Source organism: Myotis lucifugus, unplaced genomic scaffold, assembly GCF_000147115.1.
Source record: "Myotis lucifugus unplaced genomic scaffold, Myoluc2.0 scaffold_102, whole genome shotgun sequence".
In the NCBI taxonomy this organism is placed as follows: Eukaryota; Metazoa; Chordata; class Mammalia; order Chiroptera; family Vespertilionidae; genus Myotis; species Myotis lucifugus.
Window position 1 is genome coordinate 28646 of NW_005871150.1, and position 24678 is coordinate 53323.

Here is a 24678-nt window from a genome sequence, read left to right on the forward strand (position 1 = left end):
CATTTAATCCTCACAATAATCCTATAAACTAGCAGCCATTATTACCCTCATTTTACAGCTGAGAAAATTGAGGCATGGAGGAGTTAAATAACTCGCCTGAGGACATCCTGCTAGCAGGGCTGCAATCCCTTCTTCAAACAATAGGCAGGACAACCCTAGTTTCAAAATAGATGGTTAATATGTGTTTGGGTGACTAAGAGCAGGGACATCCAGGGAGGGCAGATCCAGGCTGGTCCTCTAGGAAGATTCTCTGACAACAAAGATCCTTCTAGGCTTTCTTCATCAGAGTCAGCTTCCCCAAAACATGCTAATTTTATGGGCTGCCTGTCTGGTCTCACAGTCCTTGGGAGCTCTGACTAAAGGCACTTCTAGTTACCTTTCTTTATAAAGAGTGTTACCTTTCTGGGCCAGAAGCTGATATCTAAGGCAATGCAAGGTGTGTTAACTTGCCATAATAAAATACCATAGATTGGGAAGCTTAAACAACAGAAATTTATTTGCCCACAGTAGTGGAGCATGGAAGTTCAAGATTAAGGTGTCAGTATGTTTGGTTTCTTCTGAACCCTCTCTCCTTGGCTAACAGATGTCTGCTTTCTTGTTCTGTCTTTCTGTGGTCTTTCTCCTGGGCACCCATAGCCTCGCTATCTCCCTGTGTGTCCAAATTTCCTCTTCTTATAAGGACACCAGTCAGATTGAATCAGGGCCCATCCTACTGGCCTCATTTTAACTTCATCACCTCTTTATAGGCCCTGACTTCAAATATAGTCACATTCATCGTGCTGGGGTTAGGGCTTCAATGTGAAGATTGGGAGGTAGAGGACAGAATTCAGTCCATGAGGCAGGGTCATCAATCAAATGGCCTTCTGACCGTTCTGGTGATCCGCTTCTCTGTGAATCATTTCTGTCCTCCACAATGATTGACCCAAATAGCCCAGGGAGATCTTACAACCATTGCTTGTTTACTTTAAAAGATGCCTGGAGGAAATCAGGTGAGTAGTTTTCTGTAGGTAACAATGATATGTTCAGTGCTGCTTCTAGGGGGAAATACTGGCCTCATGAAAAGGAAAGTCACCAAACTATAAAATATACACATAAAACAACTCTTTTATTTTCCTAAATAATTTTCATTCCTTTTCTTTTTCTAAACGTTTATTCTATTACCTTACTTATTTCCCTAGGGCACATCAGAATTCCAGAAGGAAAAACTGTGTAAATGTACCAAGAAAAGATACACAAATAAAAACAAAGCTCGCCCTAACCGGTTTTGCTCAGTGGATAGAGCGTTGGCCCACAGACTGGAGTCCCGGGTTCGATTCCAGTCAAGGGCATGTACCTTGCGGGCTGGATCCCCAGAAGGGGGCATGCAGGAGTCAGCTGATTGATGTTTGTAACTCTCTCCCTTCCTCTCTGTAAAATCAATAAAAATATATTTTTAAAAACCCCACAAAGCTCAATTGTAAGGTTTTGCAAACTGATATTTTAACAATCTGTTGTCTTGATCTCTTATTAAACTATAGAAATCCTCAGATATTGAGCATTGATATTAAATGTCCCCTGCAGAGATAACAGAAAAAAGGATAAAATATGGTGGAAGACATTTAAATTTGATATAATGCTTTATGTTGCTGGTTACTGGAATAAAAAAGCTCTTCAGCAAAACCTGAAGTGATCAAGTGATTAGCATCATCATTGCACATGGGTTTATATAAGTTACTGAAACACTAAAGAAAAATAGATTCTGACCTGCATATTGCCTCTTGCCTCCAAGGTCAATGACACTGCTCTCCTCTCCTTCATCCAGGAACTGGATTTCGTTCTCGTGCAAAAGCTGCGCAATCTTGACCTGTTGTTGTTTGACCCGGGTCTCAAGCAGGTGCACCTGGGCTCTGAGACGCGCCTGCTCCTGGAGACAGTTCTCAAGAGCCTGCAAAGTAACGTGCGTGTTGTTCTCATGGAAAATAAGTGCTCCTGGTAAGTTGGATAAATTAATGATTCAATTTTGTTCCCAACTCCCATTTCAGAATATTATTCCAACCAGGAAGTTGTTAAAACTTCTAATACTATTAGTTATTTGAAGGATAAGAAGTCATGGCTTATGCTAACGTGCTTGAACTAAAAAATGTTATAAAATAATCTGATGATTACGCTAAGAATTTTAGAGTCACTGTCTCATTTGACCCTCATAACTTTCCGGTGGGAATGGGTTCAATCCCGATGAGGAAACTTGCTCAGGAATTCCCAGTGGGCAAGAGAAGTCAAGATTTAAATCCAGCTCAGGGTTTCTATTCTCAATCTCTACATGACACTAAGTGCCTTCTCACAAGTGAAATAAATGAGGTTTTTGAATGATCTTTTGATATTAATACGTTTTAAAACTATAATTGAATGCTTATGATCTTAGACATATGGTCACCTTTATAAAGAATGCTTCATTTAGACTCTGATATTCTTGAATATCTCACCCATTGACCTGTTGCTGAAAATTCTACTGGGTTCACTTTAACTTTTTGCTTACTTATTGTTTTTTCCTGAATCACTTTAAAAAGGGATGGGAGGAGCCTGCGCCTTCCAGTTCAGTCATTTATCTTCTCTGAAAAGGCAAATAACCCAAGAATATTGCCTGTGAGAGTTTATTAGCTTCTTTCTAAAGTGGCATCTGACTGAGCAAACCCTCCAAAGAGAAAGCCAATGTGGTGGGTGAATGGGGAAGGAGGCTTGCAGAGCTGGGTCTCCTGGGAAGAGGGACTGGGGCCAGGAAGCTGCAATAAAGCTCAAGAGTGCTCAATGCTGGGAGCGGTACTAGGGGGAGTGGGAAAAAAAGGACAAAAGACAAATTTTTGCCATTTTTACCTTGACTTCTCTATTTGCAGCCAATGTCATGATCTCCTGTGGTACATGCAAATGTTCACTTCTGAGAAATTATCAATTTTAATGTGTAAGTGCTTCACACTACTTTTATATACATTAATTTCTAAAGTGGGCATTTGTTTATAGTCAGATATATTTCCCAATTTACATTTGCATCACTTCCTGTCCCTGTCTTTAAGGGCTACCTTGTATTCATTCCATAAATACAAAAGGCCCTACTGCGTTCCAGGCCCTCTGCTAGGCAGTGAGAACAGCACAATTTGATAGCCTCTTCGGGACAAAGGAAAGAGGTACAGAGCTTTCCTATGGAGGATTATGGTGTAAATACAGAAGTGTACCTCACCACTAAAGGTCACATCACAAGAGAATGGAGAAGGGGAAGTAGAGACCTCCCCCCACCTCCAATTTCCTGGCCCAAGTACTGACTCTCTCCCAGCTATTTCTCTAGGATTATTTCTTATTTGTTCTTGGTTTACTCTCTTTGGTTTATCCTCTTAGCCCCCTGAGTCACACCTGTCTAAAAAAAATGAACAGCAAAGACATTTGATGGTGTCTGGCATTCCATGTTGCTTTCTAATAGTGGAAAATTGGTTGTGATCTTGTTAAATGCAGTGGACTATGCAACTTAAAAATAACTGAAGGGATTACAGGGCAAGTATGTTCAATCTGTTCAATGTTTATGAGACTGGACATACAGTGTTAGTAAGCTTATTTAAAACCTAGGAGTTTCCTTTCTCCCAGAACTGTGAGTAAATGAGTATTTTTACCTTTTTACTCGTGAATGGAGGAAGGCATGAGTTCATTGTAATTACTTTCAAATAATCGGTCTAGCTTATACTAATAGTGTTCAACAGTAGAAAGTTCAGGGTCCATTTTACTGGACAGTTTTAAATTCCTAATGTTAGGTAATCACCTAAATAACCCCAGTAAATTAAAAAAGAGTTTACTTATTTGTTGTCAATACTGATTTTTTACTTCAAAAAAATTTTAAAGCATGTGGTAAGTACCTACTAGTATTATGTGGCAGGTGCTGCCACAAACCTTCATTTCCACCCTTTAGTTAAGTTCTTCAATGTGACAACTTACTATCAATTTTCTGCAAAATAAAATAACATGCAGGTCAAAGCAGGCATTACAGACACAACAATAGTCTTTTTATGAGCTTACCCAGCTTGCCTTGCCAGTTACCAGAGCAGTGGTAACAAGGATGAAACTGAACATCTTTGCCATTTTCCCCATTGAAAGGACTGCAAGAACAAGAAGAATTTCATAAAGTTATTTTCTGTGAATTTTTCATGAGGGCAGGGTTAGGGTCAGACTCAAGGCCATCCAGAAGGCGGGATGCAGTTCCAGGTCACCTGAGTGTCGCCGGGGAAATTCTCCTGGACTTTGCCTGGCTTCCCCCACAGAGACCGATCCTCTCACTGTACCTCAAATAGAATTGAACCTGTTCAGTTGCAAATATAAAGGAGGGGCTCTGGGTCTGTGGGTGGTCCGTGCGTGCTGCTTGTACACCTGTGCTGAAAAGGCGCCGGCTCTGTTAACACCACACAAAGGGTCTAGATTTTCATTGAGCTGCTTCCTAGTTGTGTGGCCTCAAGCAATTTACTAAAAGGCTTCCCATCTCTAAAATGGAAATCCCAATTCCTACTTTGTAGGACTGTGGCCATTTTGATGTAAGATTTTAAGAATACCCTGGCATGTGATAAGTGCTAGATGAATAGTAACTCATTTTGTAGAAGACAGCTTTTATTTTTAAAAGAAAAAAGTTACAACAAATAGAAGGTAATGTACATTGTTTGCCTTAATGTTTAGGCAAACTACCAAGGTAATATAAAATCTTTAGGCCCTATTTGAAACTGTGGAGGAAGATTCACTTTACCATTTCTCAAGATTTTTTTAAATCAATCTTGAAGTCATTAGTCTTGATGAGAAATTTTGCCCATCCTCAGAATAACTTCTGTGTCCTGCCAGTGGTGAGGTTTTTTGTTTTTTTAATATGCTATTATTGATTTTGAGAGAGAGAGAGAGAGAGAGGAAGGGAGAGGGAGAGAGAGAAATATCAATGTGATAGCAGAATATCAATCTGCTGCCTCCTGCATGCCTCCCACTGGGGATCAATCCTGCAAGTGCCCTGACCAGGAATTGAACTTGCAACCCTTTGGTGCATGGGATGACACCAACCAACTGAGCCACAATTGCCAGGGCAGTAGTGAGTTGTTGTTTTTTTGTTTGTTTGTTTTTGTTTTTAATATATATTTTTTATTGATTTCAGAGAGGAAGGGAGAGGGAGAGAGAGACAAAAACATCAATGATGAGAATCATTGATCAACCGCCTCCCGCACGCCCCCCACCGGGGATCGAGCCCACAACCTTGGCATGTGCCCTTGACCGGAATCAAACCGGGACCCTTCAGTCCACAGGCCAACGCACTATTCACTGAGCCAAACCAGCTAGGGCAGTAGTAAGTTTTTATACATTTTAGAAGCTAAGGAGCCTAGAAGGACAGAAATAGCTGTATTATCTTCAAACAAATTGAAAACATATGGTTTCTGTTTTTAAAAAAAAGAATTGGAATCAAGTGACTTATTTGTTAGCCAATTTTTTTTTCTTATAGAACCTATGATCACTAGGTCCTTTTAATGTGTCTCTGTCTCAATTTTTTATGTAAATGGTTCCTAAACTTGGCTATCCATTAGGGTCTCTCAGGAGCTTTTAAATAATCTCCATGTCTAAAGGTGGCAGCCAGACCTTGGAATTTTTTAGACTCCCCTATGAGTGCAATGTTTGGCAAAGATTGCGAAGCAATCACTTAAAGACTGAATAGACAATATATGTTTAGTCTATGTTAATAAAGTAGGTAGTTCTTAGTCCTCCTGGGGCCAGACAAAATACTTACAGAATAGGAGAGGCATTACTTACATTCAGTCACAAATAAAATGCATGACCTTTTTGGGAAGCATTGTAAAATACAATATGAATTGTTAGAATATGTGAAATGTGTGCATTACAGAGAGTAAGAAAGAGTCTGCTAGATATAAACTGTATAATCTTACTTCACACATGATTACTTCTGGCTGACATTTTTATAACTGTGTACCTAGAACTGTGCTATGCATTTTATAAACCTCATACTTAATCTTCAAATAACTATACAAGGCAAGTACTATTATTCTCATCAAATAAATTAATTTTAGATCAGAGAGGTTAAGTCACTTCCCTAAGTTCACATAGCTGGTGTATGGAGGACCAAGCAATTGAGCTTTCCACCGTGAAGGCTTGCCCCCAACCTGTACTCTATTTGGCCTTCCTCTCTACATACATACAGCGTGGGGCAAAAGTAGACTTACATTTGTGAGTACATGAAACACAGAGTTTATTCTTGTATTATTATTTACTAACTAGAGGCCCGGTGCACGAAATTCGTACATTCCGGGTAGGGGGTCCCTCAGCCTGACCTGTGCCCTCTCGCAGTCTGGGAGCCTTCAGGGGATGTCCGACTGGGCCTAAGCTGTCAGTTGGACATCCTTAGTGCTGCCGCAGAGGTGGGACAGGCTCCTGCCATCATCGCTGCACTCGCCAGCTATGAGCCTGGACTCTGGCTAAGCAACACTCCCCCTATGGGAGTGCACTGACCACCAGGGGGCAGCTCCTGCATTGAGCGTCTGCTCCCTGGTAGTCAGTGCGTGTCATAGCCACCGGTTGTTCCACTGTTTGGTCGATTTGCATATTAGCCTTTTATTATATAGGACTAGAGGCCTGGTGCATGAAATTTGTGCAAGAGTAGGCCTTCCTTCACCCGGCTGCCAGCACCAGCTTCCCTCTGGTACCCAGGACCCGGGCTTCCCTCGCAGCCCCAGCTTTGTCCGGAAGGTCATCCGGAAGGACGTCCGGTCTAATTAGCATATTATGCCTTTATTATTATAGATTATTGTATTATTTTCCATACACCCTGAATATCCTTGCTGTCTACAGGGACATAGGCTGCAGCGAGGAGTAGAGGCCCTGTTACTTGGCCTTCTCCACTGAACATCACTCTCACTCCTGAACATGGCTGTGACTTATTTGCTCTTGAGTCACATGCTTCTCTAAAGGGACATTAGGCCCACGTAGCGGGAGAGGAGACAGCTGCACCGAAAGCCGAAGCAGTACTAGGGAATGGTTGCATCAGCAAGCATTTACTGATCACCTGCTATCTGCTCAGCACTATGCTAAATGCTGTGAGAGAATAAAACAGCTGCCTCAGCGAAGAGGTGTTTTGAGGAAAAAACAAAAAAAATAAATATTAAAACGGAAATTAAAGACAATATAAATTATGTAGACATGACACTGTATGTAATTAAATATAAAAACTAATTAAGACCACCCCTCAAGAAAAAATTAATTACTTCCTCCACTGTGATCACACACTATATTTATAGACCAATATAGCACTCAGACCAATTATTCACTCAGTAAACATGGTATGCATGCCTGCTGTTTCTAGGCACTGTGCCAGGTGATGGAATTCTCATTTAGTCAGCTCTTCCCTTCTTTCTCCAACTGCCTCCCTTTATCCATGCTATTTTGCTTAGAGCAAGGCTTTTGAGGGCAAAGGCCACAGCTTGCTAATTGTCGTATCCCCAGCATCTAACCTACTTTGGCAACTCAGATAAAAGTGTAGTTATTGCCTCTGCAGAAAATATTCCCCAGGAGGGAAAATCTTTTACCGAGGGGAAAATGTGATTTCCTTGCCATAAATCTGCGTCTGTTTATTCTGATGCACTTCCTCCTCTACCCTTACTTTGGTCAAGGGGAAAACAACGGGCTGAGTGCATTTTTGAAAGTAAAGGTTAAGGAGGAGGTAGGGACTTTTAGTTGGACTGAACTCATGAATTTAGTTTTTCTTTCTCACAAAACCCTACTCCAGAGCCCCCTTGAGTCTCCTGAGTCTCTTTCTTTAGTGCCTACTTGTTCCTTTCTTAACATAGTAAATCAAACGATAAGAAATGACATATGTTTGAACATTTTTGACCGACGAAATTGGAAATTTCATAGGATTCAAATTAATACATATTGGTTAGATGGAAAAAACATACTTGAAATCATCGTAGCCTTTTTGCCAAAAGGCATAAGTTAAAAATAAAATATTTGCAGCTTATATAATGAAAGAAAACAATTTAGTAACAGCCTGTTTTTATATGAATGCTGCTGCCATGTGAATACATTAATATACATCAATTAAAATATATTCTAAAATTGCTAACACATAGTCAACATGTGGAATCTTATAGTTCTGCCATAAGTTAATCCTCAGGATGTCTATAGAAAAGAAACTACCGCTTTAAAAAAATTGTTTTTATATCTATGTCTGAGTCTGATTCTTGCATAAGTAACAGTGTTAAAAATGCTCTGGGAGATACTAGGAAACTATATAACATGTGTTCATATTGCTATTCATTAGATTTGCTATAAAATAAAAGGCCAAAGAAATACTTTGGCAGGTCTCTGCATCTCAGTGTCCTGAAATTCCTATTTCATTGCCATTAAGATAATCAAATCTGATTTTTCCCAGCAAAAGGAGGCAGCCTCTAGTCTTCAGATCTTTAAACAATAAGACATTTCAAAATGTCATATACATTATGTTAATTTGACCACCTTTAGAATAATTCCTGAGGCTATCTTAAATCCGCTAAAATTCTGCAGTGCCCTCATTTCTCTCTCTCTCTCTCTCTCTCTCTCTCTCTCTCTCTTCTTTCTCTCTTATTTTTTTTTTTTTACCTCACATCTAATTCTAACCACCTTCTACAATATTGAAGAAATGTTTAGGTATTAAGAAACTTGCTTTGAAAATCTGGTCTTTATTATTCATCAGTGTAAACCATTATTATTCTGCAAATCTGGCTTGTGGTAAAGTTATATCAGATCATTTAGTTCTTCACTATGCAACTGGTTGTATTTCTTTTACAATATTTTTGCTTTGGGCTACTTCAAAACTTTTAATTATTGTAAAATAGTTTCAATTGCCTATTCTTTCATGTACTCTATTATTTGGTAGAGTAAACTAGTCTAAGTCTATAAAGTCTAATTTCTTCCCCACTAAAATTTTTTAAGTTAGCTGACTCTGGTGGATTAAATTTAAGTATGGAACGTAAAAGTTCAACAGCTGATATTTAACCTTTACAAACACAATTATAAAAGCATGTAGAATTTCAAAAAATGGTATGTTTTAAATGATCTACTATGGAAAAAATACAAGATAAGAGAAATTTTAAAAGAAAGGAAAGGTTATCAAAGAGAGCATATTTAATAAGTTAGCATTCACAAATGGACTGCACGCTTAATGTAAGACAGTTCAAAATTTACCCATGACATGGATGTAGAGATTGTATATGCTATTTTCTTCCAACTTTTTTCCTTTTTGAAGAATAGAAAATAGCAATATCTTTATTATCTCAAGAATTTATACTAAATGAAAGCTTTCAAAGTCTAAATGAGTTTATCCCCAAAGATAGAAATAAAGGAAAATATTTCTGAAGTTTTTACTTCTGAAGTGGAAATTATAAAATGGTCCATTATTTCCCACTTTGTATAATGAAACTTCAAATATAATTACTCGCATCAAATTCCCATTCAATTCATCCACAATGCACTGGGAATGGGAAGGAGCTAGAACTCGAAATCTCTTTTCCAAGCTGTAGAAGCAGCCTTTTCTCTCATCGATCTGACCTCTCTCAGTAGCTGACGGTTGTTTATTGAGTTCTGCTGAACATCACATCTGTGAAATAAATGAGCATTATTACAATTATGTCCAAAGCAAAGAGATGTTAAATACCTTGCTTAAAGTCAGAACCGAGTCAGACACAGCGCAGGCTAGGTCAGGCCACTCTGCAGGGTCCTTTAACTGCATCAGGATTTGTAATTGTTTCTCCGTTATTTGATTAGAAATACGGACGATGTTGATTCTGGCTTTAATCCAGAAACAAATATGTGAGGAAATCAGTTTAACTGGAAGCAAAACTAAAAGAGGAGATTCAAGGACAAATCCCAGTACTCTGATATTTTTCTCCTATTTGTATGAATTTTTATGAAAGATCCAATAATATGTCTTCACAAAAATACATCTCTGATTTTTAACCTCTTATTGCTGGGCTCATCAGAGAAGTTTTGTAGTTTGATTAACTTCAGTAATGCTCACTTAAAGCTTAAATAAAACCAAAGTTCAATTGAAGCTTTGCTTTATAGTACTAATAATAATGATAAAGTTTTACCTATAAAGATGTGAATTAAAATGTCATTTCAGCTACAATATAATCTAAATTTTTCTTAGTTATAGAAATGGGACAAGTTAATAATTGCCAAGGTAAAAGAATCAGTTTATTTGATCTTTAGGAAAGCAAAAGGATTCCCTGAAGGGCAAAATTGTGAAATTTATCTGTAAGCATCAATAATCTCCTAAACGAGTTGTTCCTTTTGTTTTAAACTTTAGAGCAGTGGTTCTCAACCTTCCTAATGCGGAAACCCTTTAATACAGTTCCTCATGTTGTGGTGACCCCCAACCATAAAATTATTTTCTTTTTTTTTTTTTTTTTAAATATATTTTATTGATTTTTTACAGAGAGGAAGGGAGAGGGATAGAGAGTTAGAAACATCGATGAGAGAGAAACATCGATCAGCTGCCTCCTGCACACTCTCCACTGGGGATGTGCCCGCAATCAAGGTACATGCCCTGGCCCGGAATCGAACCCGGGACCCTTGAGTCCGCAGGCCGATGCTCTATCCACTGAGCCAAACCGGTTAGGGCCATAAAATTATTTTCGTTGCTACTTCATAACTAATTTTGCTACTGTTATGAATCGTAATGTAAATATCTGATATGCAGGTTGTATTTTCATTGTTACAAATTGAACATAATTAAAGCATAGTGATTAATCACAAAAACAATATGTAATTATATATGTGTTTTCCAATGGTCTTAGGTGACCCCCGTGAAAGGGTCGTTCGACCCCCAAAGGGGTCGCAACCCACAGGTTGGCGACCCACAAGTTGAGAACCGCTGCTCTAGAGCATTTTTGAATGTGTAAGAGGTGACTTGTTAGCTCCGTTAGCCATATTGCATAATAGTTCAGACTGCAAATCCTGGTTCATCGTTCCTTTTTTCACTCTGATGTTACCCAAGCTGTTGTTTGCTATTTGTTCTGTGATCCCTATTTCTTAACTCAGATTCCAGTAACATACTGAAGTTGTGTTTTCTCTCTGTTCTTTGTTTTCTGGACTCGAGTACTGCCGGTGTTTGGCCTTCCCATTGAACATTTTCCTGTCATTCACTCAGGAAATTTGAAGTTCATCCAGGAAAAGGTAATCCTGATGATTTACTGGAAAGAAAAACAGTTAGAGGTTGAAGACATGTACACACCCAGGAGAAGAAGATACGATACATTCATAATTATAGTGAATCCAAGATGCTGACATTACATTTCAAAAGCATGGGTTTGCCTGATTTGATAATTACCTCTACGATGAAATAAAATAATTTGAAATACAAACCTATATTTTCCTCCTTGTATCCCTTTTGTCTTTTCCCCAGTCAAGCATTTAATAACTGCTGTGCTCACTTCCTCAGAGGAGGGACAGTTATAACATAACAGTAACTAACATATGGCACATTTATTATGTGCCAGACATGGTATGTTCATTAAATAACTCAGCCACAACAGCCCTATAAGCAGGTATTGCTAATACCTCCGTTCCACAAATGAGGAAACTGGGTAACAGAAGTTTAAGTAACTGGCCCAAGGTCACACAGCTAGAAAGAGGTTGCCAGGATTCAAAGTCTGGCTCAGAATCTGTGCTCCTCACTATTAAAAACAGACAATTCTGTCCCTCAGGGACATTGCCTCAGAGAAAAACCTGGAAAAAGCCAATCGAAGGGCAGAATAAAGGTCAGTGTTCTGGGAAGGCATGCCAGAGACTGAACTTACTGAGAATGTTCTTCCTTTAGTCCTGGGCTGCTCTGTCAAAACATGGTGGAGGACTGTCATCAGGAAAGGTCAAATTTTCGACCTTGTATGATTGCACCAAAGGTATGAGATGAGAATGAGACCAGACATCACTGGCGGAAAGAAGTAAGATAACTTTTTTTTTTTTTTTTTACTGCCTAGAACAGTGATGGCGAACCTATGAGGTGACACGCGAACTCATTTTTTTGGTTGATTTTTCTTTGTTAAATGGCATTTAAATATATAAAATAAATATCAAAAATATAAGTCTTTGTTTTACTGTGGTTGCAAAGATCAAAAAATTTCTATTATGTGACACGGCACCAGAGTTAAGTTAGGGTTTTTCAAAAGGCTGACACGCCGAGCTCAAAAGGTTCGCCATCACTGGCCTAGGAGATGGTTTGCATGGGAAAGAAACTGGAAGTCGATTGATCCTCCAGGAAGTACCAATAGATTATGCTAAGGTGGTGAGGATGTAAATGAAGGTGATGGCATTGAGGTTGTGACAACGAGGCTGATGAAGAGAGTTTGGCATCCAGGAGGAAGAATCAATAGGACTTACCATTAAGGAAGCGTAGGGTGAGGGCAAGAAATGTGTGATAATGCCAAGACTTTGAACTGGATAAATAAATAAATAGCGGTCTTACTTATATGCTCTTATCTTTTGTCATATAGGTAAAGTCTCTGGGGATTGGTTCTATTTTTAAATGTGGTCATAAAAGTATGAATCATCATGTGTTTTCCAATGAGTTGGATAATATTCTAAAATGAGATAATATTTTAAGAATCTAAAAGCTGGAGAAAAAGTACACATAGAGATTGGATTTAGGTATCTGAACAGAAAAGATTTATAACAAACTTATTGAAAGCAGAGAAGCCATACTGAGGACTACGGTGAAAGCAGACATCTTGAGTTACCGCCCATCTTCCTTATGCGCACAGGCGTATTTTAAAATGTGGTTTTACTTAACATGTGCTCTTATTTTCTTTTTCCTCCACATATTTTTACACAATATAGCTGAATTTCTTCATGTGTTACATGTAAACAATCTGTTTTCTATTAGGATTTAACATTTATTTGGTTTCAATGGTTTTGTTTTTAATGATGTGATCTTATGGGGAGATTCTTGTTTAATAAGAAAGATGTTATTATTTAGAATCATAAAATATATGCCATTCTGAAGTCCTTGCCTACACATGGAAAAAAAAACAAACCCAAACATTCCTTGGCAGAATTCTTTTTGTTCTTTGCAGGGGAAAAATTGAATAAGAAAACATCTTTTGCACTTTGTTAGGGAACAATTTAGAGTTAGTTATATTCCAGTAGAAAAAAAAATCAGATAGGTGTGTCGACTGAGCACAAAAAGTGAGAAGGCTTGATAGAGAAATAAATGACAAGGATTTATTAATGTGTCTCAGGATTTGCAAATCAGAAACACTACCAGGTAACACCCAGATTGTTCTGAAGAATAGAGAGTTCTTACAGTAAAAAGTAAATTCTTGAGAAGAATAGGTCCTGCATTCTTAGCCTCTGGATTGGTCTGAGATAGTAATCTTACAGATGTCTGATGGTCTGAATAATGTATGTCAGCTGGCATGGACACATGAATATTCTTTCCTAAGTTGTTCAGAAGGTTATCTATAGGCTTTATATGTATACAGCCCCCCTCCCGAAAAAAAATGTATACACACTTTAATAGTTGGTAACTCCATTTTGAGAATGAAATGTATTTTAATAAGCCCTGCCTTTGGAATTATCCAAACCCCTGTTTTAAACCCTCCAACTTGATATGTCCTGGGAAGCAAGCATTCCACACAGGGCTATGCTATTATAGCTCTTATTAGGTTTACAGTGAATAGAGAAGGTGGGGTAAAAACATATAGACCCCCAAAGAAAAAATATAGGAAAAAATATATAGTAATTACAACTCTAAAGAAGTAAAACCATGTACACATTGATGAAATGCAAATGTGGGTGGAACTGTCAGAATCACAGGGTTATATTTGTTTTCTTTAAAGAAAAGGACAAACTGGTTATGAAGGAAAGGGCAGTTCAGACTGGTGCAAACATTAATATTGTGTGTTGAGAGTAGCAATTGGGTATTTTGGAATCTAGTAATAAAAAGCGAAGTAGCCAGTAATGAGAGATGTCATGGTAATTAGATATGAAGAAAACACAGGAAGGTAAGAGAAGCATGGGAACATTACTTATGCACGTGGATTTGATATAATTAGGTGATAGGATTATATATAGCAATTGATTTAATTATTTATAAGTACAGGGTTTTGTTTTGTTTTTTAGCAAAAGAGGTACATAAGAAAAATCATAATTAATATGCCTTTTTTTCTCCAATACAAACACTAGATCAGTGTTTCTTAATTGGGAGTGATTTTGCCATCATCTCCTCATCCGACCCCCACTCTGACAATGTCAGTAGACATTTCTGGTCGTCACAGCTGGGGAGGTGGGGTGCTACAAGCATCTGTGGGAAGAGGCCAGGGATGCTGCTCAGCATCTTGCATCGCACAGGACAGCTCCCACAACAAGGAGCCATCCAGCCTCAGATGCCAATTGTACCAAGATGGAGAAGTAAAGTTCTTATATTTAATTAAAAGATCTAAGAACTAGGTCAGAGGCCTCTAGTCCCTTGTTTGACATGATCAATCTCTTCTTTCATCAAGTTACCCACAAGGCTAATATGAAGAGTAAAGATAAAATTAGTTACATTCAATTGTAGGAATATTCCAAATTGCACATTCTGCTCTTAATAGACTCTGTGTTTCCAACCATCAACATGGATGATTCTCAGAAACATAATGTTGAATGACAAAGCAAGTCAAGTAAGAATATATTCAGTGTGATACCAGTTACAGAAAATTTGAAAACAAGCAAAACTACACAATATGTTATTTAGGGATATATAAGTTATATGAGGAAAATTAAGAATGATAACAACAATATCATTCAGGATAGCATTTATGTCTGCAAAGAAGGAAAATGAACTTGGATAAAAGCACAGGGGACTCTTAAATATATTGATTACATTCTAATTTTTAGAGTAGGTAGTGGGTTGAGTGAAGTTACTGTACTTTATAGTTTACATAAATGTCATATATTCCCTTGGGGGTATCAAAAATCACATAATACAAACAATCATAAAATTCAGTTATTGAGCGTTGGCCTGTGGACTGAAGGGTCCCAGGTTCAATTCCAGTCAAGGGCACATGCCAGGACTCGGCTCCATCCCCAGTGGGGGATGTGTAGGAGGCAGCCGATCAATGATTCTCTCTCATCATTGATGTTTCTATCTCCCTCTCCCTCTCCCTTCCACTCTGAAATCAATAAAAATATATTAAAATAAAATAAAATTCAGTTATATCAGTGCAATGGCCACTGAAGATTTTTCCTTTAAATTTTATTGCCCCCTGCAGGTTAATACTAGGTACTGCAAAGAACTGTCTTTCGAAAACCGAATGAATGAACATCAAAATAAATGAACTCTGCAAGGCATTTGGGATATAAACAAATACAAAAGGCTGGGTTTCTGCTCCAGCCATGCTTAAAATGCATTTGTGGATAAATAACATCCAGAACACATTAAGGAAATAAACAATATAGCACACAATATTATATTTAAGGGCCCCTTTGTCAGTGTCATACTTAAATAACAGAAACAAATGATATTTTACAGCATGAGAAACTGATTTAGTTTACCATCAGAATCCAACCCCTTTTTAAAAAAATTTCTTTATTGATTAAGTTATTACATATATGTCCTTAACCCCACATTACCCCCCCCTCCCCTCCCCCGACTCATGCCCTCACCCCGCTGTTGTCTGTGTCCATTGGTTAGGCCTATATGCTAGAATCCAACCCCTTGACTTGATTCTTCCTGCCACTATCTTAGGCCAGGCCTCAGTTACTTCATGCCAGTTACCACCTGGTCTCCTTGTCTCTCCCCTCTCCTCTGTTCTCCCTCGTTTGTTCTAAGCATTGCCGCTAGTCTTAAAATAACTACTTCATATTAGAAGCTGTTCATGTTCTCCATCTACATTTCCACCAGACCGTTGTGCCCAATTTCACCCTATCTAGAAATCCTGGAACTGCCATTATCTTTGAGGGAATGCTTTCTCTGAATTCCTAAAGCACTTACTGTTTGTATCATTTATTTGCCATTTTCACACATTGATACTGCCGGAAGCTGGTCCATCCTTGCTGCTTGACACAGTTGCTGCAGGAAAGAAACATCTGCACAGCATATGTTTCAAGGGACCTGGCGTATATAGCATACTGTTCTTAATATGTTTGCTCCCCTTAGCGCTATGTGTTTTAACCAAGGTCATCTCTCCGAGAAAGGTTGTTTCCCCAGGTAGGGATTTTTCCCTGAAGTTAGGGAGGGGATAAAACCCCTTAACTAAGTGCCAGGCGGGTAGTTAATCACTTTAACTACAAACAATCACGCTTAAGCTACATAATCTTTACTCCCTGGAATGGAGATAAGAAACGCCCTAACCTTTGCAATAGAAATTGACAGGATTAAAATCAACTGGTATAAATACAGAACTAACAAGACAATAAACACCAGAACTTGACTGGAGATCCTGGACAGAACTTGGCTGGAGATCCTGGCTAGGCTGCTGATCAACTGAATGCTGTCTCCATGTCATTACTTCATCGCCGACTCCGTCCACACCTTGGGGAACCCCTGGACCTGCTGGGGTTGGACCCCAACATCTGGTGCCGCCAGAGGTGTAGTTGGTGTGTTGCGTGGCTGGGCCTGAGAGTAGACTGGGTTCTGCGGCCAGGAAGAGAGCACAATGTCTATCGAAATTGAGTCCTCAGATGTGATCCGTCTTATCATGCAGTACCTGAAGGAGAACAGTTTACACCGGGCACTAGCCGCCTTACAGGAAGAGACTACTGTGTCTCTGAATACTGTGGAGAGCATTGAGAGTTTCGTGACTGACATTAATAGCGGCCACTGGGACACAGTTTTACAGGCTATACAGTCTCTGAAATTGCCAGACAAAACCCTCATTGACCTCTATGAACAGGTTGTTCTGGAATTGATAGAACTCCGTGAATTGGGGGCTGCCAGGTCTCTTCTGAGACAAACTGACCCTATGATCATGTTAAAACAAACGCAGCCAGAGCGGTATATTCATCTGGAGAACCTCTTGGCCAGGTCTTATTTTGATCCTCGTGAGGCATATCCAGATGGAAGTAGCAAAGAGAAGAGAAGAGCAGCAATTGCTCAGGCCTTAGCTGGGGAAGTCAGTGTGGTGCCTCCATCTCGTCTCATGGCATTGCTGGGGCAGGCACTGAAGTGGCAGCAGCACCAGGGGTTGCTTCCTCCTGGCATGACCATAGATTTGTTCCGAGGCAAAGCAGCTGTCAAAGACGTGGAAGAAGAAAAGTTTCCTACACAGCTGAGCAGGCATATTAAGTTTGGTCAGAAATCACATGTGGAGTGTGCTCGATTTTCTCCAGATGGTCAGTATTTGGTCACTGGGTCTGTTGATGGATTCATTGAAGTATGGAACTTCACAACTGGAAAAATCAGGAAGGATCTTAAGTACCAGGCCCAGGATAACTTTATGATGATGGATGATGCTGTTCTCTGCATGTGTTTCAGCAGAGATACAGAAATGTTAGCAACTGGGGCTCAAGATGGAAAAATCAAGGTCTGGAAAATTCAGAGTGGACAGTGTTTAAGGAGATTTGAAAGGGCACACAGTAAAGGTGTCACCTGTCTAAGCTTTTCTAAGGATAGCAGTCAGATCCTCAGTGCCTCTTTTGACCAGACAATTAGAATTCATGGTTTAAAATCTGGGAAGACCCTGAAGGAATTTCGTGGCCATTCTTCCTTTGTTAATGAAGCAACATTTACACAAGATGGACATTATATTATTAGTTCATCCTCTGATGGCACTGTAAAGATATGGAATATGAAGACCACAGAATGTTCAAATACCTTTAAATCCCTGGGCAGCACTGCAGGGACAGACATCACTGTCAACAGTGTGATCCTGCTTCCTAAAAACCCAGAGCACTTTGTGGTGTGCAACAGATCAAACACAGTGGTCATCATGAACATGCAAGGGCAGATTGTCAGAAGCTTCAGCTCTGGTAAGAGAGAAGGTGGTGACTTTGTTTGCTGCGCCCTCTCTCCCCGTGGTGAATGGATTTACTGTGTGGGAGAGGACTTTGTGCTCTACTGTTTTAGCACAGTCACTGGCAAGCTGGAGAGAACTCTGACAGTTCATGAGAAGAATGTGATTGGTATTGCACATCATCCTCATCAGAACCTGATTGCTACCTACAGTGAAGATGGACTCCTAAAACTCTGGAAACCCTAATTAGACTTTTTTCGTTAAACTAGCTTGAGAGCATGTACTTAAATGAAGACATATTCATGTGTTGCTTTTTTTTTTTGCCAGTTTCTCCGACTAACTTGTCTGAATTAGGCACAAGAATAATTTTGTGAAAGTTCATGTTTAAGTTAGCAGTTACCCTTTTTTACACATTTTTAAGGTATTCATTTGTCTTTCCAATTGGGGCAGTCACTTAATGTTTTTAATTATCTTTTACCTGGAGAGTGAAATAATTGATAGTTCTAAAAAAAAAATTATTATCCTTTGATTATTGCAATGCTGATTAAAATGTGCCTCCTTGCAGTAAACTTGTAAATAGGAACTATCCCATATTCAGTAGCTAGTCCTTTTTTTTGTTTGTTTTAGATGGTAATAAACTTTATACCTTTCTGGAGTCTTTGTTTTTAAATGTGAAAGTTGCTTACCTAGTTAGCATATTAGAATTGAATGAGGTGGGTGGGACATGGACATTATTATGCCAGAATCTTACATACAGTAGGAAGTCAACTTCTGGGTAGAAGAAGAAACTGTATTTGAAAAGGTTGGATGTTAAATAGGATCACATTTCACTCCCTTTACCCTTCCATTCTTTTTTTTTTCCAGCCAGGTTCTGGTGTTTATTGTCTTGTTACATCTGTATTTATACCAGTTGATTTTAATCCTGTCAATTTCTATTGCAAAGGTTAGGGCGTTTCTTATCTCCATTCCAGGGAGTAAAGATTATGTAGCTTAAGCGTGATTGTTCGTAGTTAAAGTGATTAACTACCCGCCTGGCACTTAGTTAAGGGGTTTATCCCCTCCCTAACTTCAGGGAAAAATCCCTACCTGGGGAAACAACCTTTCTCGGAGAGGTGACCTTGGTTAAAACACATAGCGCTAAGGGGAGCAAACATATTAAGAACAGTATGCCATATACGCCAGGTCCCTTGAAACATATGCTGTGCAGATGTTTCTTTCCTGCAGCGACTGTGTCAAGCAGCAAGGATGGACCGGCTTCCGGCATGATACTAAAACTGATTAATTTACATAAGGTTTGTTTTCTAAGTTAGGTAAGTTTTTGGAAGACTGGGATACTTTTCTAGTTTTAGGGGGTTTTCTTTCTCTTGTCCCCTGCTAAGATCTGTAATGCCCATATTTGAGTTTGAGGACCCCAATTTAATGTGAAAATTTCTCAGACTCCTCCCTCACCAAACAGACATAATAGCATTTACATTTTTCAGGTTCCATAAATCAAAAAACAACAACATAATGACCATATTGATTTCAGTAACACTTCAGAATTAACATGAATTGTTTTAATGACAATAGTTTCTACATAATTATATATACACTAGAGGCCCAGTGAACGAAATTTGTGCATGGGGAGTGGAGGGGGAGTCCCTCAGCCCGGCCTGCATCCTCTCACAATCTGGGACCCCTTGGGGGATGTCTGGGATCGGGCCTAAACTGGCAGTTGGACATCCCTCTCACAATCCGGGACCACTGGCTCCTAACCACTCTGCCTGCCTGCCCGATTGCCCCTAATCACCTGCCTACCTGCCTGATTGCCCCAACCACTCTGTCTGCCTGCCTGATTGTCCCTAACTGCTCGCCTGCCTGCCTGATCGCCCCTAGCTGCCTCTGCCTCAGCCCCTGTCACCGTGGCTTCATCCGGAATGACATCTGGAAGGTTGTTCGACTGTCCAGTTTAATTAGAATATTATGCTTTTATTATTATAATCATTAGGGTAGGTAGTGGGTATATAATATATGTGTGTGTGTGTATATGTATGTATGTATATATATATATCAGAGGCCCAATGCATGAAACTCATGCAAGAGTAGGCCTTCACAGCCCTGGCTGCCCCAGCTTCATCCGGAAGGTTGTCTGGACGGTTGTTCTACTGTTCAGCTGTTTGGTCGATTTGCATATTATGCTTTTATTATTATAGATACTAGAGGCCTAGTGCACGGATTTGTGCACCAGTGGGGTCCCTCAGCCTGGCCTGTGCCCTCTTCCAATCTGGGACCCCTTGGGGGATGTTGGAGAGCCAGTTTCGGCCCAATTCCCACAGGCCGGGCTGAGGGACCCCACTGGTGTACCAATCCATGCACCAAGCCTCTAGTATGCATATAAGATCTTTGGTTAATCTTTTCCTGCCCTTCCCCCTCCCCCTTTCCCTCTAAGATTCATCAGTCTGTTCCATGTTTCCATGTCTGTGCATTGAGCGTCTGCCCCCTGATGGTTATTGCATGTCATAGGGTCAGCTGGATGCTTAGATTTATACACACACACACACACACACACACACACACACACTCTAGTGACCCAGTGCACAAATTCGTGCACATTGAAAGGAAATTAATTAGAAGACATTTTAATATCGCTATTTGCCCTTTCTCTATAATAGGATTGTCAACCAAATTCACAATCAACAATGACAGATGGAAACACACGTGTGCAATTGGCGCCAGTGAGCTTTATATGTGTCGCGCATGCACGAGTCAACTTAGCCTTTATAGATAAAGAATAAACTTGCTTAATTAGACCTGCTTTCTGATTTAGCTAAACTTTTTCCAGCCCAGTGAAGCACCCAAACTTCTCCTTCAGGTAATTGTCAGCAATACAGCAGAAAATATCAACATGAAGCAGATTATTATTGTGGATCACACAGGGAGAACAAAGGGTAAAATATTTAACTGCAGCAGTGTTTGACTATATTCTGCGCAGTGAGTAAACCTGAAGTCATTTTCAAGGTCCACCATTTCTTACTTCTTTTCAATCGGGTCAAGTTTCTAAGCTTTCTAAATCTCCATTTTCCGGCTAATGAAAAGAAAATGGGATTCCATCGAGTCTCCCATCTACCTACTCCAGGACTTCTGTGAGGATCAAATGAGATGAGGCACGGGGAAACACTTCACAGACATTTGGTTGAAGTGTGAAATGTTTCCACCTGGCTATGAAGCCAGCCAGTCGTGTTCCTGGGTTGAAGAAACTGCAAGGAGGCTAGTCGTCACTAGGAAGAAGCCAGATGTTGCTATGTGACATCATTACCCAGCACCCACAGCCACCGTTTCTGGGCTGGGCTGTGGGCTGCATTTTGTGCCATGGCAGCATCAGCTGTGATTTGGTGGGCTGTCGCTCTGGGGTAGTGGTGGGGCCTGTGTCCCACTTGGGGGAAGCCAAGTGTTGCTTTGTTGGCACCAGGTCCCTGCTGCCGTTTCTCTGTAAATGGCCAGTGCATGTCACAGCAGCTCCTGTGTTAAGCGTCTGCCCCCTGGTGGTCATAGTGCATCATAGCAACCAGTTGGATGGGGGGAGGGACACTTAGCATATTAGCCTTTTATATATATAGATATGAGGGGGACCAAAGTTTTGCCTCCTCAAAATATGCCTTTTAGGATTTTGATTTTTAGGCTGTTTATTAAGAAAACAAGACTCTGAAAGAAACTTTGGCCCTCCCCCTTATCTGCTTAAAGGAATTTAAATAGAAAAACCTGCTTAAAGCATAATATCATAGACTAAATGTGCCAGACCCTGAGAAATCTAGCAAAGCCTGTTTGTTGAACTTCCTTCTGTGTACCATTGTTTCTGGGAGGCCCAGCAAGCATTTGTTTATTGTTGAGGGCCGCTAGCTAACACTCGGTTTAAATGTTGGCTGAAACTCAGAGCACAGGCAGAGCCACGCCCTGGGGGCGGACCTAGTCAAGAGACTGGGACGCCACTCTGTTTGACCTTCCCGCCCAGTGTTAAGGGGATGGATCTCATGATGTCACCAGGAACTCAAGGCCCACCCAGATGTGATGTAACTCTCTGTTATTCGAGTATTTATTAAATCTACTTCCGGTGTTGGAGGCCGTTCTGTCCCTCCATTCAGAGGGCAGACGCCACACCTGGTCCCAAGCTTTTATCCTATTTCTGTGTCTGTCTTTTCATTTTCTCAAATCCCGAAAGCGCCTCCTACTTAAAAGAACCGGTTCACATCTCTCTCTCTCCGTGCTGGATATGGAGAAGGGAGACCCCCACCATAGTTTATTACATGTTTGCTCTTTCTATCCACCTCTAAATTGCTTGCTTTCCCTTTAAAATCCCAGACCTCGGCCTCCCTCTCCTTTGTCCAGAATGGCATATCAGTCTCAACTGCCAGTGCCTCCTTGGGTCTCATATTCTTATGGCATCCCCTGCATGTATATCGGTAATAGGACATTTTTCTCCTGTTAATCTGCTGGAGGCTAATTCCAGCCGGGCATAATAAAATGTGAGAAGTTCGTAGAAGGCTGAAGGGCTGACGATCTGCATGTTATTGCCTGCTGCCAGACAGCTGAGGGCAGTTCCCCCAACCTGATGGTCCTTTCCTGTTTACCAAACATTACCTTTGATATGTACGTCTGCTTTGCTATAGGGCAAAATGTGGGAATAGAAAGCCAGGGGTCCGCAGATTCGGGGAGTTTAGTCACTAGAACTAAGTTTCCGTCTGGCTCCCCTATGCCTTCCAAATTCATATTTCTTCTCTAGTCTCTTCATTAATTTATGCACAGCCACTTCTCCAGATTCCTTGAACCCTAGTAAATGCGGAAAAGACCCCAGCATTAATCTGTCTCATGTTAATTTGATTATTAGCTCAGCCAAAACAACTTAGAAGAAAAATGATTTTTTTGCACCGCCATATAAAACAAAATGGTAATGATGATGATACTGATAGCTAATTATTTTGAAATCTTATACGCTAGTTACTTCTTCCCATGCATTTAATCCAAAAATCCCTCCAAGCATTCAGTAGACCTCAGTTTAAACCTGGACTCTAGCCCTTGGAGTCCAGAGCTTTGGTGACTCATTCAACCCGTTGTTTGCAAAATGAAATGAATGCAGAATCAATCCCTTCAGGGTAGTTGTGAGAATTAATAACATCACAATAGGAGAGATGCTTAACTCTGCGCCTTGGTACAAAACAGACACGACGTGAAGAGGCTCTGAGAGGGTAATCTGCCCAAGACCTTAGCTCCTGAGTATGGAATTGAGGGACCGAGGGCGCTGGGGATTGCAGCCGGCACATGCTGGTTAGCGGCTCCTCCACGCGCTGTGCAATTCGTTTTCTTACAAAAGAGAATTGATTTCCATCACACCCTGTTACACCGTTCAGTAAAACATGAGCGCTTCCAGGGCAAGGTTCCTGTTACCGAGGTAATCGAGGTAATGGGCGCACACAGCGGGCACTAAACGAAGGAGCTGCGAATGACAGGAGGCTGAAGAGCTCCCGCACCCGGTTACGGTTGCGACGAGTTCTAGTGACCGGTTTCGTGCACAGTTTCTGTTGCTCATTGAGAGCAATGTGTTGTTGGAACCCAGGTGCCCACTCATTTTTCCTTCCTTATTTTGCTGAAAACACGCAAAGCAAGCAAGCAGAACTATAAACTGCCTACAAATAGAATGCCCTTGCGCTCCAGTAAAATGGACCAATTTTAACTTTACCTATCCCTCCGTCGCATACTTTTGTTTTACGAGAGGACTGTCAATTTACTAACCTTAAAAAAGCTGCTGCTCAGAGAAGAGCGTAAAGTAAAAAAAAGAATTCCGAGTGCAGTTTTAGAGAAAATTTCTCAGTATTAAATTCTGATGTAAATCATCTGGTCCTTCTGAAAAGAAAAAAAAAAGTAGGACATTTATCCAAGGTGGCATTAATTATTAATATTTATGATCTCCCACAAACTATACACAGTATATGGCTTTCGGCCAATGAACTCCCGTGAATTTTCCTCCTCACGTGTAAACCTAAAACCAGGTTGTCAAGACCCTTTTGGTCCCATCCCTTCGTGACCGGGAAGTGGGTGGACAGGGAATCCAAGAGCGACCGCGGACCTGGGTCAGCTCCCCTCCATCCGGCACCGTCCGAGGGGACACCCCCACGGAAAACGAGAAGGCGCCTCCGCTCTCCTTCCAGCTGCCGAGGGTGGTGAACCCACTTCCGCACAGGCCTCGCATCCCCAGTCCCGCGAGCCGCCTTGGGAAGCGCACAGCATGCTGGGATGTGTATTCCTCTCCCTTAGGGCGGAAGGGCGGGCACGCCTGACCCGGGTCCAGTGGCATTCTGGGATATGTAGTCTCTGGTGGTTCGTTGGTGTACGCGGCACCGGCTGGCGGAGGAGCCTGAGACTCCGGCCGGTCACATGACTGCAGTCTAGCGCGGTGAGCGCTCTGCGGCCCCCGCCCCGGCCCAGTGCTCGCTGCGCGCGGCCGTTGCCGCGGAGACGGCGCACGTCGCCCAGCGCGTAGCCCCCGCTGCAGTCCCCCCGCCCCTCTTCTCCCACCACAATGAGATCCTAAGATGGCGGTGGCTGCGGCGGTTGGCGCCGCCTGGCTGAGCTAGGGGAGGCGGCCATTGGGCCCGCGGCAGCCCGGGAACGGTGGACTCTGCCTGCTGCGGTCTCCAGGGGAGGACCGCGGTCGGTGGCGGGTCGAGGGGGCTGACCGTTACTCCGC

The 24678-nt window shown here is 41.0% G+C and overlaps 1 protein-coding gene and 1 pseudogene across 5 annotated transcripts in view; one reads left to right on the forward strand and one right to left on the reverse strand.

Annotated features, from left to right (window-relative positions):
- The window catches only part of FGL1 (fibrinogen like 1), a 35328-nt gene extending 10947 nt beyond the window's left edge, over positions 1-24381 (reverse strand). The window contains exons 1-7 of one of the 5 annotated variants that reach the window (XM_023757154.1): positions 24058-24381; positions 23724-23834; positions 11086-11222; positions 9683-9816; positions 4036-4115; positions 2851-2886; positions 1744-1924 (exon numbers count right to left, since the gene is read on the reverse strand). In XM_023757154.1, the coding sequence (XP_023612922.1) occupies positions 1744-1924; positions 2851-2886; positions 4036-4107 (289 nt within the window). In that variant the 5' untranslated portion in view covers positions 4108-4115; positions 9683-9816; positions 11086-11222; positions 23724-23834; positions 24058-24381. Of the gene's footprint in view, positions 1-1743; positions 1925-2850; positions 2887-4035; positions 4116-9682; positions 9817-11085; positions 11223-23723; positions 23835-23962 lie in introns of all 5 variants that reach the window. The other 4 variants (XM_023757153.1, XM_006092637.3, XM_023757155.1 and 1 more) reach the window with 4 other exon arrangements.
- LOC102424519 lies at positions 16625-18615 on the forward strand (annotated as a pseudogene).
- Positions 24382-24678: the final 297 nt, after the last annotated feature.